This window comes from Mauremys mutica, chromosome 2 (assembly GCF_020497125.1).
Source record: "Mauremys mutica isolate MM-2020 ecotype Southern chromosome 2, ASM2049712v1, whole genome shotgun sequence".
NCBI classification, from domain to species: Eukaryota; Metazoa; Chordata; order Testudines; family Geoemydidae; genus Mauremys; species Mauremys mutica.
The window spans coordinates 191,599,337-191,617,504 of record NC_059073.1 but is presented as its reverse complement, the minus strand read 5'-3'; the positions used below and the strand labels follow the sequence as shown (position 1 = coordinate 191,617,504).

At 42.9% G+C, this 18,168-nt stretch overlaps 1 protein-coding gene across 1 annotated transcript in view; it reads left to right on the top strand.

Annotated features, from left to right (window-relative positions):
* Positions 1-18,168, top strand: part of ABCA13 (ATP binding cassette subfamily A member 13) — a 282,083-nt gene that overhangs the window by 240,778 nt on the left and 23,137 nt on the right. Inside the window, exons 57-58 of the mRNA XM_045007417.1 lie at positions 10,125-10,259; positions 15,631-15,734. Of these exons, the coding sequence (XP_044863352.1) occupies positions 10,125-10,259; positions 15,631-15,734 (239 nt within the window). The remainder of the gene's footprint in view (positions 1-10,124; positions 10,260-15,630; positions 15,735-18,168) is intronic.

Sequence of the window (18,168 nt, the reverse complement as noted above, 5' to 3'; positions counted from 1 at the left end):
AACCATAAAAGAATTAAAATTAAAAGTCTGCATACGTAGCATCTTCACTTTTCACTTCACCATTATGGCTTCTTAGCAAAATAACTTCAAAGACAGCTCTTCACCACTAATTTGCAGCCCCCACCCAGCATAGGAGGCCTGTTGGGGGAATGGAGTGTGTTCAGAGTACGACTGCACTGGCTGAGTCTCAACTCCAAGGAAGGCCTTTGGGGAGACATTGCAGCTGGGCTCAAGTTAGGGCAGCTCTGGAGTTAGTCTAACCTGACCCGAGGCCACAGCAAACCCCTCATGTAGCTCCAGGATTGAAGTTGGGTGGTAAAGTTAGCAACAGCTACATTTGCCCCTTCACTTGGGCCCTGTGCATAGCAGAGCTTGGCTGGACCTGAGAATGCCGCTTGCTGTCTTAACAAGGCATCCCCATGTAAACAGTGCCAAGCACCATTTACGATAACTACTTAGAATTCAGCATCCAATCTTTTCCTTAGCTGTTCAGTGTTGTCAACCCACCTCATTAGTTTTGGATTAAAGATGGCCAGAGTACTGCAAACATAAAGATTTGTTCCCCTTGGTCTAAGGGAAATATATTAAGAGATAATTGTTATTGCATTAAGCCTCTTGGCGAAAATTACCTGTCATCTCTATCCACTGACAGTTCCCCTCTTATGATCAGCTTTTAGCACAACTGTATTATCCATCTATTATTGTAGCATTTAATAGAGACATGGATGAGAACAGTTTCTGGCATGTCTCTTAGAGCTGTACATTCATTTAAGAGAATGCTGTTAAATATTCATAAGTCTCACATAAGTCATGAAATATGTTTTGGTCATAAATGTAACTTAGAGCAGAAATCAAAGCTTGATTATTTAATTAGGCAGCAAAGTCTTAAAATGCTCTGAAGCATGGTTCTTAACCTTTTCTGTTCTGTCCAACAGAACAGACGACAATACATTCTTGTAATGTACTCGCCCATATGGTACAACTTATATAATAGACTGAGGCACAAATGTTGACAATAGTAGCTGTGGAGTGGAATTTTCAAAAGTACCTAAGTGACTGAAGAGCACAAGTTCCATTGAAAGTTAGTTGAAATTGTGCTCCTAATTCACTTAGATACCTTTTGAAATCATACCTGTAGGCTCCTCAGTATTGCAGGCAGGGAGTTTTAAGGAGAAGTGCCCTGATGTGGAAAATGTACATGATATGCCCACAACATTGCTCTAAGCAAGCTGACTGACTCCTATATCGAGTGCAATGTGTGCAGAATAAACACATTCCGTCCCAGTGCTGGAATTAGTCCAGCGCATAACAGGGCAGATGGGAAAATTAGAGATAGCAGGAGCATGAATGAGCTAATGAAGGAGGATAGCTGCCTCAGCATTGCTGGGAGAGTAGCAACTGTGTTAGATGACCCCTTGTAATAAATTTGCCATGAGGGGCATCTTTGGTTCAGGTCCAGTTCAAAGCATAGGCACTATAGACCTGTGCCTAGGGTCATGGCTCCTAAAGCCACATGGTGATTTAAAAAAACACACAACTTTTTTTAAATTAAGGCAAAATTATAACAACACATTGACATACTACATTGTTTATTACTTATTCAGGATCAGCTTAATATTCAAAGACCTAAAGACTCTTCCTTATCTTAGTATACAAAAAAAGTGACCAAATTTCTCTACACTTATCCACTTTTTGGCACTTTTCCTGTGTATGTACTTGGTGTGAAAGCTTTTCCATTACAAGGAAAGTTCATATTTTACTATACCACAATTCCATAGGAGGAGGAGTCATTTTTCTAATACCGTGCAATCCAAAGTCTAGTTAACAATAAAAAAGAAATGAATGTGGTGTTCTGTTCAAAAGTAGATCCTTGACTGGAGCATTAAGTAAGCAGGTCAGGGGATCTATAAGGAGGAGCATTTTGTCATAAGGTATCTTTAATCCTTTCTTCCTGAAATTTTCTTATTCCTGGACCCATCTACCACATGTGCGAGTGTGTTCCCTTTTTCTTGTAACCCTTCCAACAGAGCACCTCCCTCGCAGCAAAAATATGATTATTCTTAACTGGAGTCAAATGCCCCTATATAGTTATTTATATATATATATATTTTAAAAAGAGCTGCACTTTTTCATAAGTGCCTAGGTCCCATTTTCAAAAGGGACTTAAATACCTTTGCAAATCTGGTCCTAGTTGCCTAAAAAAGGCATATCCAGTTTTGTCTGGGTATCAGATGGGGGACAAACCTTAGAAAAGCAGGACAGTCCAGTTTCATACCGGATGAGTGGCCTGCCTAGGTGCTATTGTAAATAATATATAATAACTGACCTTCAACCTTCCCCCAAAACTCAAACTAACTCTAAATCTTGTTAGGAAAAAAAAAGGGTTTTGTGTGAATCTGACCTAGGTATGTTATGCCAGAGTTCACCTCCTGTCCTAGACTCTTGGGCAGCGTTGCAGTACAGCTGCTGTACTGCACCTCAGAAATGGCTGAATTTCAGTGGTGAATGAAATGATCCCTGTGTAAAGCTGTCTTTGAGCTTAAATTTGTAAGATGTAATGCTTGTGAATCCTTGAGGATAGCAGTTCCTATGGAAATGTAAATTGTTGTTGTTGTTGTCTCACTCCCACACATTATGCTGTGCTCCAGGCCAAGCTTTCTGAGTGCTTACTGTTAAAATGTTTGTGTTAACAAAACAAGGAAAGCGCATGCACTAGGGAACACAGTTGTTTGATTCAAAGGTGGAAAGCAATCTGAGTTCAATTTGTTTTACAGTGAGTTGGCAAGCGAGCAGGTGACTTACGGTATGCACTGCTGCATAAGTAAATATAATCTATTAAAGCAATAACTTCAAGGATCTGATCCTTCACTAGACAGATTTGTCAGCAGCAGGAATTAAATGCCTGACATAAAGTTGAGTGCACTTAATGTTCCAAAACAGTAATTAACTGAATGGGAAAGGATGAGAAAATGGGTCATTTGTTATCGGTGTGAAACTGTATATTATAAGAAGTTTTAATCTGTTTTTTAAAGCAGCCCTAGAAGTTTCTTTTAAATCATGATGTTGTAAAGCCCTGGGTGGAGTTTGAAGTGGGTGCAGGGGGGCATCGCTTTCCCCCTCTCCCCAAGCTAGGGTTACCATACGCTCAGGTTTTCCTGGACATTGCCTCATTTTTGATAGTCCACTCTCCATCCAGGCAAACTTTTCAAATAAGAGGCAATGTCTGGGATTTTTCCTTTAAGGAGCAGACATTACAGTTCAGAAAGAGCCATCTCCGTGCCCCGATCTGGCCCTCTCCTGCACCCGCAGCTGCTGAATCCCGCTCAGCCTAGCCCGCTAGGTAAGTGGAGCGGTAAGTGCTGGGCTGCCTCAGCTGGGCTGCCTGCGCTACTGTGGGACCTCAGAACCCAGCCAGGAGGGGTGACAAGGCCAGATCGCCCCCTCACTCTGGAAAAGGGGAGAGGAATGCAGGGAGCAGCTGACTGACAGGGCTGGCACTGCATCCCGGGCTTGCAACAGCCATCCTGCCACCATGACAGGAAGTGCAACATTGTGCCCCACCTTGAATGTGAGGCAGCAGGACCTCCAGCACCCCCCCCCATACTCCCTCCCAGTACATACACACACCCCTCTAGCAGCCCCTCCCTGGGTGTGGGGTTCCTGCACATTAGCCACCCCGTGGTCCTGGTTAAATTCCCCCTGGGTACCTGTGCGAGACCCTAACGAAGACGGGGCAGGTGCCTGGTGATCCCACAGTGGGCTCAGCCCTGTAAGCCTCTGGCAGTCATGGAATTTGCCCCCCGTGCACAACCCCATTGGCCTGGCTAGAGCTGCCCCCCAAATATAGAAGTCAAACTATGCCTATGTGTAAAACTAAATAGAATTAGAGTTGAGCTTAAATAATACATGGCTATTGGGATGTTCAACTAGTTATCACACTGGACTGGCATAGTTTTTAAAAAAATATATTTTTATTATATTTGTTTCATACCACAACACATTGCTTAATTCAAATCTCAGTGGAAATGGTTAGGGCTATATTCTGCTGTCAGTTACACTAGTACAAATCCAATGAAATCACCATAGTAGATGAGAGTAGAATATGGAACACATTTATTCAAGGAGTACAAGTTCCAACATCAGTATCTGTCCCACCTACCAAACTAATTAAAATCATAACAACTGCAATGTTTCAAGGCTTGGCCTATCAATATTAAAATTACTATTTCTGGTTGGAGATTCTTCAAACCAAGCTTCTCTGATTTTTTATCAGAACTTCAAAAGCCAACAGACAGCTTGAGGGAGCATTGGCAGGGTTCCTCCTTCAATAAGTCCCCAGTACTTCAATAAGTCCCCAGGTGGATTTTTGCTTCCTCATGGAACTCCACTGACTTGTACTCTATGAAGGCTGTGTGCTATTCTGCGCTCTGATACTTTGGTGACTTAACCAGAATCTGAGCAGAATTTAGTCCTATAGTCAACTGAGCTTTGCAGGTTTGCTTGTGTGCAGATCTTTTCAGGATCAGAGCTGCAAGTGCAATAAACTCCTATAACTTCAGCTAATAATATGAGTTTTCCTAAAATTGCTAAATTTACTCTGAAGGGTAATACATAATTTTGGGGGACAATTTGTAGAAAATTGGGCAAATTTTTTTTTTAATTATAGGGTATTAAAACTCATTCTAAGTTTGAAATTTTCACTAGTTCTGTAATTATTCACATGAGTATCACCAGTTTATATGCATGCAGTCCAACTCTTATGAAATTCAAATAGAGTCTTTCCATAGACTTCAGTGAAAGTTGGATCTGGCTCACTGTGTGTGTGTGTGTACTGTAAGGATGATGAGTTGGGCATTCTATTCATCAGTCCTATTCAGAAGTGACTGATCCAAAATTAACAAATTATATCTTTCAAAGTTAATAGGATGGATAAATATCCAATACTAAAAATTCCCTAGTTCGGAGGTAAACCTAAAGAAAGAACCAAGAGAGTCCCAGTATATATATATATATATATATATATATATATATATAATGTACCTGAGTGCTGTTACTGACTTTGAAAAAGTCTCTGGTTTAATAATTTGAATCAATTCTGCATGTTATTTTTTGCAGTGCTTTATTGATAGATACAAACGTGGTCCCTGCCTTAATTTCCAATCCTACACAAGTTTACAGAGGTGCTTAACGTCACACACTTGACTAGTCCCACTGGCTTCAGTGGGATTATTTGTGTGTAATGTTAAATGTATGGGCTGGAGTTCACAGCATCTAGGCCTTAGATTTTATAAGTCAGTGGGAGTTGGATTGGACTCTAATTTAGGAAGAGGAGAGCTCTTTACTTGAGTTAGAATTATCAAGGTAACACATTTTCAAGTTTTCCTAAGGAACATTGGAGACTAGTGATAGGGCTGTCTGTCTATGAATGTGAAGAGTTGTTTTAGTTTCCTGGTTCTGGGAGAGAGAGGAAGAGTTTAAAGTGTGCATTGGGGAGGTGCTCAGGTGAAAAACACCAACTGTGTGGTTTGGATGAAGTCAGAATGTATATATTAGTGTACAAATCTCTCATATATCCCTTATTTCAGTCTGAGTCACCTATATCCCGCACAAAGTAAGGAGTCACATCACTTTCAACTGTGAAAAATTATTTATATCAGAAATAAAGACTCATGAAACTGAGGACAGAAAGTGTCATTAATGCTAAATGAAGGAATCCCACAGCATTTTCAGTTTTCTGCATGAATAGTGTGTGTGTGTGTGTGTGTGTGTGTGTGTGTGTGTGTGTGTGTGTGTGTGTGAGAGAGAGAGAGAGAGAGAGAGACATCATGTCTCACATTTGGGTTTAGTCAAGATGAGAGGTATTGTCATATATACTTTATGGTGTGACACCATCCAAACAACAGTACACCATTAGGTATGCAGCTAAATGAAGTTATAATGGAGATGTATTGGCTACTTTACAATATATCTAATTTAGATGGAATCTTCATTACTATTTAGATTATATTAATGAGTTTGGGACTATTACTGCAAATGTAGTCTCTCTCTATAGATATGTTAATGAAAAAGAGATAGCAGGAGGGTGCATCTGCTGAAGAGCATGATAGAATAAAATGTATCATGTTATATTTGATGAGCTAAATTCTACTGTGCTGCTTTAGTGTATAAGGTTTGAGGGAGATACCAGAATATAGGGAGCCTCTTTCTAAGAGCACCTAGCAAAGCAAACTCTCTTCATAGCACTCAAGATGGCACTAGGGAGTGAGAAAGTTTTATAACACTTCTGCCTATGCACCTTTGTGAATCAGTCCCCAGGGATTACACTTCCATTGTGCAGACAATATACTCAGGGGTGAAAGTAACTTAAAGGACTTACCAGTACGCTGGATTCCTGAATGGGTGTGGCCTCAACCGGAAGAGGGGAGGCCTTTCAAGATTAAAAGGCCCTGGGGCTCCAGCTGTGGCTGGGAGGGCCTTTAAATCACCCCAGAGCTACCAACTGCACAGGTGGCTGGGAGCCCCAGGGCTCAGGGGCGAATTAAAGGGCCCAGGGCTCTGGCCGCCAAGGAGCTCCAGGCCCTTTAAATCACTGCGGGAGTCCTGCCGCCACTACCCCGGGGCAGCAGGGCTCAGGCTCGGGCTGGGGTAGAGGTGGCAGGGCTCCAGTGATGATTTAAGGGGCCCAGGACTCTGGCTGCTGCGAGGAACCCAGGCCATTTAAATCCCCATTGGAGCCCGGCTCCCAGGGCTCCAGCAGCCGGGCTCAGGAGGGGATTTAAAGGGCCCAGTGCTGCTGCCACAGTGGGGAATCCCAGGCCTTTTAAATCGCCTCTGGTGAAGCCAGTCCAGTCCGGCACGGGGTACCAGCTCTTGCCAGTATGCCATACTGGACCAGACCGGCTTACTTTCACCTCTGAATATACTAGACCTTAGGCCAGCTTGTGTACATGCTGTAATCAACTGCAAAAGCTAGCTGGGAAGCTTTATGCATTTAAAGGAACAGCACAATGAGTACCATGAGATGACCATGAGATGACCCATGCCAAATAGTGATAGCCATAAGGAGCTCAATCTATTTCGCTGAACAAAGAGAAGGTTAAGAGGTTCACTTGATCAGAGTCTAAGTACTTACACGGGGAACAAATATTTAATATTTAATAATGGTCTCTTCAGAGAAAGGTCAATGGCTGGAAGGTGAAGCTAGACCAATTCAGACTAGAAATAAGGCATAATTTTTTAACAGTGAGAGGAATTAATCACATTGGAACAACTTACCAAGGGTCATGGTGGATTCTCTTAATATCCCTTTTTCTTCTTAGCATCACCGGGTGTCAATGGAAGTTGACTGTGGTTAGTACTTTGCACAGCCAGACTCTTTATTTGAAAGGAAAACTCCAGTGCTCGGTTATAATATATTAGGGCCAAATCCTCTGGCCTTCTTCAAAGCCAGAGATTGCACCAAACACAGCAGAATCGCTGCAGTTCCACTGTACGTGGGGAAGAGGAGGCAAAGAAGTGAAAGGGAGACTCAGCAACCCCATGTTTTCTTACTAAGCCAAATTCTTGTAGCATCTGTCTCAGAAGTGGAGCAGAACAGTTTGTGGGTCACCTGGTGAATAGCAAGAAAACTTGCACTTTGCATCACCAAATTGCCAAAATGTTGGTTTCCTGATTGTCAGCTACGTTTTGTTTTTTTTAACTTGTGTATATTGCAGATAGTTAGTCAGAGGATGGAGATGGATGGCAGGAGAGTGATCACTTGATCATTGCCTGTTAGGTTCACTGCCTCTGGGGCACCTGGTATTGGCCACTGTCGGTAGACAGATACTGGGCTAGATGGGCCTTTGGTCTGACCCGGTACGGCCTTTCTTATGTTCTTATGGACATGCACAGAAAACAATCACCTGTTCATGCAAGCGATGGAGTCTTTCACCTATGTACACGGGTGACGGTGCTGAAATATGGTATGTGCAAGTGCTTCCACATGCAGCATTGCACATACTCAAGAGGGGTTTGGGTTTGAGATCCCATTGTAAGATTTTCATTCATTTCTTTGTTTTGTTTTTAGATGTAACCTTAAGAATGTTTTCTGTGGTATACTGAGGTTCTCAACTGTTCCTCAGGAAATTTTGCATCAGGACAGTTTGTTTATATAAGCTTATTACCAATGGTATGATCATGTATATACCAGTAATAGGTTGTAAATGTTCACTTCTCTGTGTTGATAATTTTTTTGTGACTTCACTGAGCTGGCTGGGCTCTGTCTAATTTTAACCCTACAATTTCCCATGACTTTTGCTGTTGACCTCAGATGGTGCAGAGGGAGAGGAAGTGTGCATAACGATCCTGCTCTGGATTTTCTGGCAGATGATCTCAGCTAGTGCCAGTGATAGGTGGAGACTAATGGACTGTAACCTGCTCTCCAACTGCTCTTCCCCTTGTTGCTATACACTAGAAGATGTGGCTCATTTTCATATCTAGAAAACCAGCTACATTAAAGTTTGGTTGAGCAGAAATAGGATTCTGACTGCCCCCTGTGCAGGAAACACCAAGTCTGAGGAGGCTGATTGACTCTTTTCTCTTTCCACTAGTGCCCCTGTGCAGGGCCAGCCTAATCTGCCTCCCCTTTCCCCCCACCATTTACGTGAACAAATTAAACAAAAGGTTTTGGGACTAATTTGCTGTAACATTTTGGAGATCACTCAGGCTGATAAGTGGTTCTGTTACCTACTGCCTTGTAACTTTGGGTGTCTTAATGCTGTCTGTGAACAGCTATATGTGAGGGCATACTGGGAAACTGGGCAAAAACAGTAGGTAGCTTGTATTAGAAAAGGTGCAGCTCCCTTCCTGATTACTTCACTCTGTCATAGCCAGGATCCATTGTTTCACAGACAGCATCCTGCATAGATGCTAGCCCTCAGTTTCTGGATACCAAACCTCAAAACCTGTTTAAAAAGGCTTTTTTTTCTTTCTTTCTCCTGCCATGATGACTCCTCATTGTTCAGAGTGAAGGAAACTCCCACCTTTCCATTAACTTCAATGTTCCACTATTGTGTCTTCCTGGTTGGACAATGGATGGGTACTTTAAGTTGATTTTGTGTAAACAGCTAGCCTGAGAGATGCAACTGCCTACCTAATTACATCACTTCCTGTTATGAGGCGATGATGTACAATTGCAATGTTCTACACACATACACATGCAAATGTTCATAGCCATCCCCTGCATAGAAATCTCCTAATGACCATCAAGTTCAGAACATTACAAGCTTTCATAAAAGACCTTACTTGACGTAAGTTTATGCACAATAACATTGTATACAACTACTTAATTCAGGTGCTTATTCTCTGGGGTTCAGACCCCCTTTTCTCTCTGGGGACCCTGATTGTCGCACTTGCCCTTCTCCTTTACCAGCTCAGAGCCTGCAAGTGGAGATGTTATCAAGTTAGCCCTGTGTCTTGTTTAACTCAGTCATTTAGAATAGCTGAACCTATTACTCATGTGATTGCCTTTTTGCTGATCCCATCTTTCTGCGTCTGACCTATTATTTCATTCTCTCAGATTCTGTAGCACTTGAGAAATGTGTTTGATCAGATAGATATTACAGAAACTAGTTGGAATGAGGAGCATTTTAAATTATTGACTCAACAATGCAAAATGAATGCAAATGACTGTTACAAGAGTTGACAAAGCCAAATTTTCTATACAAGAGGCTGTCTTATCCTTGGGAGTCCCCTAGCAGCAGCCTTTTATTCTCAACATTTTGCCTGACAGATTCCAGGGAGCCTTCTTCCAGGACTTAAAAGTAACAGCATGTGTCAGATGAGAAAAATGGAAATACTTTGTATTCGTTTTTAATATGCTCAGCCAGAAAAAAAATATGCCATACTAGTGCAGACTCTATTACAGTGGTTTTCAGTCCATGGAACCCTGGGGGTCCTCAGACTACATCTAAGGGGTCTGTGAAAGGTTGTTGTTGCCACAGAACAGTGATTTTCAACCTGTGGTACTCACTATGTCTATCTCCATTCACAATTTTTAGTGGTCCACAAATGAAAAAAAAGTTGAAAACCACTGTTCTATTGACTATACTAGTCTGACCAAGCTTGCCATTTCTTAATTACAGGTAGCTGGGGACCTTGTTAGCCGATTGCACCTTGATGCCCATATTGACAAACTGGTGAAGACATATAGCGGTGGCACAAAGAGGAAGCTTTCTACAGCTTTGGCTTTAGTTGGCAAACCCCAAATACTTTTACTGGTGAGTAGAGTGAACATTATTATTGCTTTGGAAGCATTAACATATTTCATTATTTTATTTTCCTGCCTGACGTGTGAAAACGTGGTGCAAGTTCCAAATCACCTCCAGGGAATAAGTGACACAAAAGCAGTGCAGATGTCATATTCAACTCCTGGAATAAACTTGTTTTAATTTGTGCTCCAACATTCCCCAGTTGTACTATTGCCGGCCTAGGAAACCTAGCTCCAAGTGCTACATTCCTGCTGCAGTTTAGGTATGTATTTTTTAGACAGAGCTCTCTCTTATTCCAGAACAAGAGAAATAGAATTTACTGTTCAATATATTACAAAGTATAGTATATTTTCTGACCATATTTCTGCACAATGTAAGAAAATAATAAAACTAAAATAGGATTATAATGGGATGCTCATCCCACACAAGCCCTGAAAGGGTTAAGATGAGCCAGAAGGGGCCAATTAACCTTATATGCTGCACTTGGAGAGAAGTTGGGGATTGACAAACACTACTTGCGGATGAAGCCTAGGGTATGGCTACACTTACGGTTTGCAGCGCTGGTCATCCAGCTGTGCAGGGCCAGCGCTGGTGTGTGGCCACACTCACAGCTACCAGCGCTGGTGTGTGGCCACATTTGTAGTATTTGCAGCGCTGTTGGGAGTGATGCATTATGGGCAGCTATCCCAGCATTCAAGTGGCCGCAACATGCTTTTCAAAAGAGGGGGGTGGAGTGGGGTCTAGTGTGACAGGGAGCGGGGGGAAAGAGAGAGGGGATTTTTGGAGCCAACACTGTGTGTTTAGCTTCCTGCATTGAAAAATCAGAACATGTTTCTGACCCCTTAGTCTTAACTCTTAATTGCAGACAGCCTGCAGCCAACACGACTCCCCGCTGTTTCACTCCCTCCCTGCTTGCCTCTCATTTGATTGTTTTCAGCCAGGTACAGATGATCACAGCAAACAGGAGCTCTGTTTGTTTTTTTATGCAGCCTCTCTTAGTTTTGTTATGAATGAGCTCGATCAGAGCTCCGTTGCTTATCTAAAAAACAAACAGAGCTCCTGTTTGCTGTGATCATCTGTATCTGGCTGTAAACAATCAAATGAGAGGCAAGCAGGGAGGGAGTGAAACAGAGGGGATTTTTGGATCGGAGCTCGTTCATAACAAAACAAAGAGAGGCTGCATAACAAAACAAAGAGAGTAATTTATAAAAGCATTCTGGGATACATCCTTATACCCTGGCGGCCAATCACAGCGCTGGTGTGTGGCCACACTTGATGACCAGCGCTGCAGCACCAGCGCTGGAATCCTTATTCCCCATGCTGAGTGAGGTGTACGGCCAGCGCTGCAGCCAAGGAGTTGCAGCGCTGGAAGTGCCCTGCAGGTGTGGCCACTTACTAATTGCAGCGCTGGTGGAGGCTTTCCAGCGCTGCAACTTGCCAGTGTAGCCATACCCCTAGTTTGGGGTAGAGCTGGGGTAGGATTATAAAGCCCAGGAAGGGAGAGCAGGAGAAGTTACAAAGGAGGAACCTGCAGTCACTCTCTAAAGGGAAATGGAGCCAAGGACAAGGAGGAAGTCCAGGGGGACAGTAAAACCTGGGATCCTAGAGAATCTGACAAGAGGCTGATGGGGAGGAAGTAGCCACAGAGAGCAGGGGAAGCTCTGGTGGTAGAAAGAGAGGTTGTGTAGGAAGGAGTCGAGGGAAACAACAAATGAGACTGAACAGACCTGGATTGTTAGTCATAGAATCTCTGGGCTGGATCCCCTATCAGCCACTGAAAAGTGGCACAGGACCTACAGGTGGAACAGAAGACTGTGTGACGTGGCAACTGGGCAGCTTGTCAGAGTGAATTAGATACCTCGGAGGTGTGTGTGGGGGGGTGTCTGTATAGTGACCTGGCTTTGAGTTGTGGAGACAGAGAGAGAGACCACAGCACAAGCAACCAAATGGGGCAAAAGCTACAATGATTCCATATAGCATCTTGAGCAATAGGGATTATTTTATTTTAATGACAATGGTACCAGATGTGTTGTCAGTCATGGAAATGCATTCTTTAGTACTCTTATGGGCTGGGTAAAACTTTTCAATAGGATTCAGTTTGATATGTGTGAGCTCACCCTTCAATTAGTATTACTGTAAACAAAAACCCCACCTAAGACAAAAGGAGTGTGCGAGCCCACCCACCGGCTTTAGCTGAGTTATGTTTTGAGTAGGAATGTGGTGAGGAGCAGGGAAGGGAGAGAAGGCAGGACACAAAGAAATTGAGAAGGGACAAGAAAAATGGAGGGTATGTCTGCACTTAAACCACTGTAGTGGCACAGCTGTGCCACTGTAGCACTTCAGCATAGATACTACCTACACCAATGGGAAGAATTCTCCCATTGCTGTAGTGAATCCACCTCCCTGAGAGTTAGTAGCTAGGTTGATGGAATAATTCTTCCATCAACCTAGCGCAGTCTACACTGGGGGTTAGGTCAGCATAACTCCATCTCTCAGGGGTGTAGATTTTTCACCTCCCTGAGAGACATAGCTTTGCTGATGTAAGTTTCCAGTGTAGACCAGTCCACAGAGAGAAAGGGAGCAGCTGAAATAATAGTGGCTGATCCTGGAAGAAGCATTGGAAGAGGATTTTGGCCAGGGTTGCAGGCTGAAAAGAGCACTCTTGGTGCTGTGAGTAAAAGAAGCTGTTTCCTTCTATCTGATTCCTTCTGTGTTTGAGACATAGGACTTGTACATTCTTTGTAAATAAACAAAAATGCATCAAAGAAATACCTGACTACCACCAGTGTCTACTCCCAACTGACACACCCACAGGAGGGGACCCCAAACTTTGATAAGCCAATCAGATCAAAAGGGGTAATACTGGTGTCAGTTGCCAAGGAACGAGATTGTGAGCGGGTGTTCCTGTGTAACCACGCTGGAACAAATAACGAAGGTGCTTGCAGAAATTAAAAATGGCCAATGGGATTTAAAACAAGACCAGAAACATGAACTGGAGGCTTCACAAAAAAATTTAAAACAAGACTTGGAAGTTTCACAAAGGAACTAAAGCAGCATCTGGAGGATTCCCTGAAAGGGCCGAGGACTGCCTTGCAAGCAGAGGTCAGATCTCTGGAGCAACAGCTACAAAGTCTCCAGATAGGTTGGGAAGACCAATTGCAAAGCTCCCCAGAATTTGAATACCCATCAGTGGTTCCAGATGAACAGTGAGGAGAATCCTTCCATTAGCAAGATTTCCTACTCAATATTCCATATTTTTTAAACTATCTGCCATTTGGTGGAATCTGATAGATCCCCTAGGCAAAAATTATGCTCTTCAAAAGCATCTTCATGAGCCAGGATAAAAGTAACATGTAGCAGGAGGGTTTAGTAAATATCCAGAGAAAGATGGGTACCTTCTCTCTTTTCTTATCTTATACTGAGCCCATCATATGGCATAAGCATTTCACTAGAGGAAACAAAAGTTCCCTCCAATTCCCCTTTCTATGCCTGGGAGGGGGGCGGGAATAGTTAAATAAACAAATCTTATAATCCTTCAGAAATGCCACTTGGTCGGAGTATACTCCCCAAAGTAAAGGGATAAATCATCAGTCCCAAGAGTTTGTCTCCAAAGTGAGTACAGAATGGGTTAAACTAGATTAGTGCACTTACCGAGTTGTGCCTCTGAATCTGCATATGTTCATAAGACCAGAGGTATTTTGCTTCCTCTAATTTCATAGCACTAATCCACTTATGTGTTGGAAGGTTTTACTTACATTTTTTGAGCTCAAACTGATCTTGGATGACTTGGCAAAAGGGGAAGGTTATCTTCTTAAGTTAACGCTTCCGCTACTCTCAGAAGGTACTCCAACTGTTATGTAATCTCTTTAGGACAATCTGTCACCACAGGCAGCCATTTCAATTTGCCTCTTGCTGTGAAAGATGCATCCTCACATATGTAGTGTCGAGAGGAAAAAAACACACTTTTAAATAACTGGAATGCTCTAAAAGGTTTATACATATTATAAGTGTTTTGGGAAGGATTACTTATAAAGGATTTATAGAGGGGTTTATCTATGAAGGATCCATAATTAGGGAATTGAAGTAAATACCATGTGAAGTGTTTGTTTTTTTTAAGTGACAATGTTAAAAATAGAACCAATTTACCCAACAGATCTGCTCCTCGTTAATGTTTAGAGTCATCTCTTCTTATTTAGGTGATAAAAACATAAGTTGTTTGGATTTGGTTTTGTTTTTTACTACCTTTTACGCCTGCCAGCCCTGGAGAGCCAGGGCTGCCCAGAGGATTCAGGGGGCCTGGGGAAAAGCAATTTCGGGGGCCCCTTCCATAAAAAAAAGTTGCAATACTATAGAATACTATATTCTCGTGGGGGCCCCTGCAGGGCCTGGGGCAAATTGCCCCACTTGCCCCCCTGCCACATCTGGGCAGCCCTGTGGAGAGCCGACAAAGCAACTATAAGAGAGACTGAAATGGACTCACTCTCTCCCTGTGTCATTTGTGTCTAAGCACCAAAATCAGAGTTAGAGCAGCATGCTCCAACTTCGTGTGCTTCTTGCTTACAAGACTCAGCTAGAATTCCTTCCTGAAAACAAACCAGCCCCACACCATTGGTACTGATAGCCAGTGCCACCCTCATGACACCCTGCATTCAGTGGAACCATTGAAAGGGCTGTCTTCTCTGTCACTACAAAAGTGGAGAGGAGGGGTTTTAAAGAATAAGGGCCAAGTGGCATCTTCCACTTCCATCAGCAAAAGGTATCGAAACCCATCTTATCAGTTGCAGAGGATGCAGAAAGGGGAAGTGCAATCTCTGCAGCTGCACTTCCTATCCCACAGAAGCCCTCCATGACTGCTCCAGGAGATTTAGTTTCCACAGCTTTTGGAAGTGTGGGACTATGAATCGGACCGGCTGGGGTGACGTTGTCTTCCCTCAAACCCTGAGGGATGTTATGGAGCAAGGCAATGCTGCCTGCGTCAGTATGTAGTCACGTGGTTCCCCCCACCACAGATTGGAATGCCCCTTGAAAGAAAGCATGGCATAGAGAACCTGGGGGAGGGAAGCTGTGCTCCCATAGAGCACTGAGGAGCCATGTGTGATTGTGCAGGGGAGACAGCATGGAGATACAGGACCTCTAATTTGTTAGCCCATGCCTCTGGCAGATCCACAAGTTCTAGGCAGGGAGGAGCAGCAAACACTGCACCCCCACCACACTCCACCTCAACAAAACAGAGAAACTTTGCTAATCCCAAGTCAGAGACCTTCCTTGCCCTGCATGTAAATAGACCATGTGAGGAGCATCTGGCCCTAATTGCATCATCATCAAATTCTTTCTCTCCCTTCTCTACTCCCATTGTTAACTGATGCATTTGTTTCTGTAGGATGAGCCCAGTTCTGGAATGGATCCCTGTTCCAAGCGGTACCTCTGGAAAGCCATCACAAAGGAAGTTCAGGATGGCTGTGCTGCTGTGCTCACGTCCCACAGGTGCGATATTATCACATTGGCTAACATCCTCTCTTTGTCTAATCACTTGCTCTAATTGAGTTCTGAGGCACACGCCGCTGAAAGAGAGAAGTTGATATTTGTGTTCAGGATGAACTGTGCTATGGTCTCTTGCTATATTATGGCAGTTCCTTCTCATCCATGAAATCTGAATTTGCCTAAATTTGGGTGTTAAGGACTACATTATGGTTTGATGGGTATTCTGAGAGAGGGAGGAGATAATGACTTGCCTTGCTCTCCCCATTCAAGTATCAACCACTACTACAATCCCTGTGTTCCCTGAGGTACTAGGGCTATTCCTTTTAAGCCTCTCCTAGCACCATCCCCCAAGGAACTACCCATCACCAAAGGGTAAAAGGAGGAGAGGTTCATGGCCATTTCCCTTCTCTGGACTGACCAGAGATGGTGGTTGGCATCAGAGCGGGGAAGCACGCTGCCCCAACTTAAAGGATGTTCCAGTCTCAGGTTTTAAATTCAACCACAGCTGTCCAGAGTAGAGTGCGGGTAAATATTTTCAAATGTACAGGGCCGGAGCCCTGGGCGCCCCCCCCCAGTGCTGAAGCCCCAAACCTCAGGGCTTCTGGAAATACTATATGAAAACTTAAACCCTGTCTATCCTACACCACCTATCTGCACTTCCGGCACTGGAAATGACTGTACCCTCCTGGGATGCAGTGGTTCTTCACGATCCCTAACATGGCTCTAAATGTCTCGTGAATCCTCCCTAATATGCTCTCTATTTTGTCAGTTTAATGGAGGAGACATTGAAACTGTTTTGTAGCATCTATGGTAACTTGAATAAATTGCATGTTCCCTGCAGGGCACGCTACATAGTAAGTATAATTATATATAAATGGCTTAAAGTGAGGGAGCAATCTGATTCGCTGATAGAAATCTCTATCTATGTAATTATGAACGAATGCCTAGAAGGGACAGAACTAATTAATCAAAACACTGAATTAATGTTTTGATCAAATTAAATCCTGAATTAGTAAATGAATCAATAAAATGCCACAACAGAAGATTTGTTAGATATTTTAAATGAAAGTTGTTTCAGATGTATTCAAGGCATTTTCTCTCTGTGAATGTTCAATGTTTGAGGCTCACAGAAAAATGAATTTAAAAGTTGTTTTGGTATTCATGGAAACCAAATCCTTAAATTCAGATACGTGAATGTTTGTATCCAAATTGCTAGACTGTTCATCCTGCTAGGGAACAAAAACATGTGATTTTAAGTAAATAGTCACCGGTAAACAGCACAGCTAGATTTTCAAACCACAGAGTAAAACCATCATTTTCAAACAACAAATAAACTGAGGATAATAGTGATCAGCTCAAAGATATGTCGTGAGCAGGAAAAGAAAATAAGCTCCTCAAATAAATTATTGATAATCATTCATTCAGCTCCATGAATGAATGTTTTTTTTAAGATAGAGTAGTAAAAATTAACAATGGTAGTATACATGGATTTCAATTCTAATTAATAGCACATTGCTGTGAGCGGTTGCATATGGGCAAGATTTGATATTGGAGGCCAGATTTTCAAAGAACCTCTTAAATGGGAAATGCATTTGTGTTTGTAAATGCATTTTTTTGTGTGCATCAACAAGTATACATATAAAAATATATGGGTCCTTTTTAAGGGACCCTCTTAAAATTTAGTCTCTGAAGTTAATGGGCTTAAATTTTGGAGAGTACCTCTGTTCTTGGAGGTTGTATTAATGGTTCCCATAGGGCTGGATTGTGGTATTTAACCACTATCCCGTCTGAGGGCAGTGTCAGTTGGCATCGCCCCAAAGGTAGCATTGGGAGGCATTGTACTGCAAAGAGAATGCCTCTTGGAGCTAGCTATCCATTTGTGCTGTGGGGACAGCTATCTGCAAACCACCTTTAACATACTTCCCACATGTAACAGGGGCAGCGCTATGGTCTACCTAATCCCTATCTGTCCCTGACTCAGTGCCCCCTTTTGAATGAGCTGCTCTCACAGGAGTACCTCAACAGTGCTTTCCCAAGTGCAATGGCTGTAATTCTGGTCTGCCCATATGTGAGCCAAACAAGGGTAGGGACTGAGTTCTTCCTCCCCTCCCCTACATGGCTATGTGAAGTCAGGGCCACAGTGAACTGCAGGTACATCGAACTACCTGTGCACGCACACACGTTACCAGGCATCCCACTCATGAGTCTGCGTGTCAATGGTGAATTGCAGCCACCTTTATTCCCAAGTGCAGAATTATGCCGGCACAAATGGAATATCGGTTGAGGCTCCACTGAAAACCAGACTCTGTCACATATCCCCATTGGATGTTGGTTTTTGGAAATGTACCATTGTAGTGAGCTATTATGTGAAATTTATTATTGTTGCCACGGCTTACTTAATTTCTCTATGCTCTGCAAGAATTATTCAATTCCATAT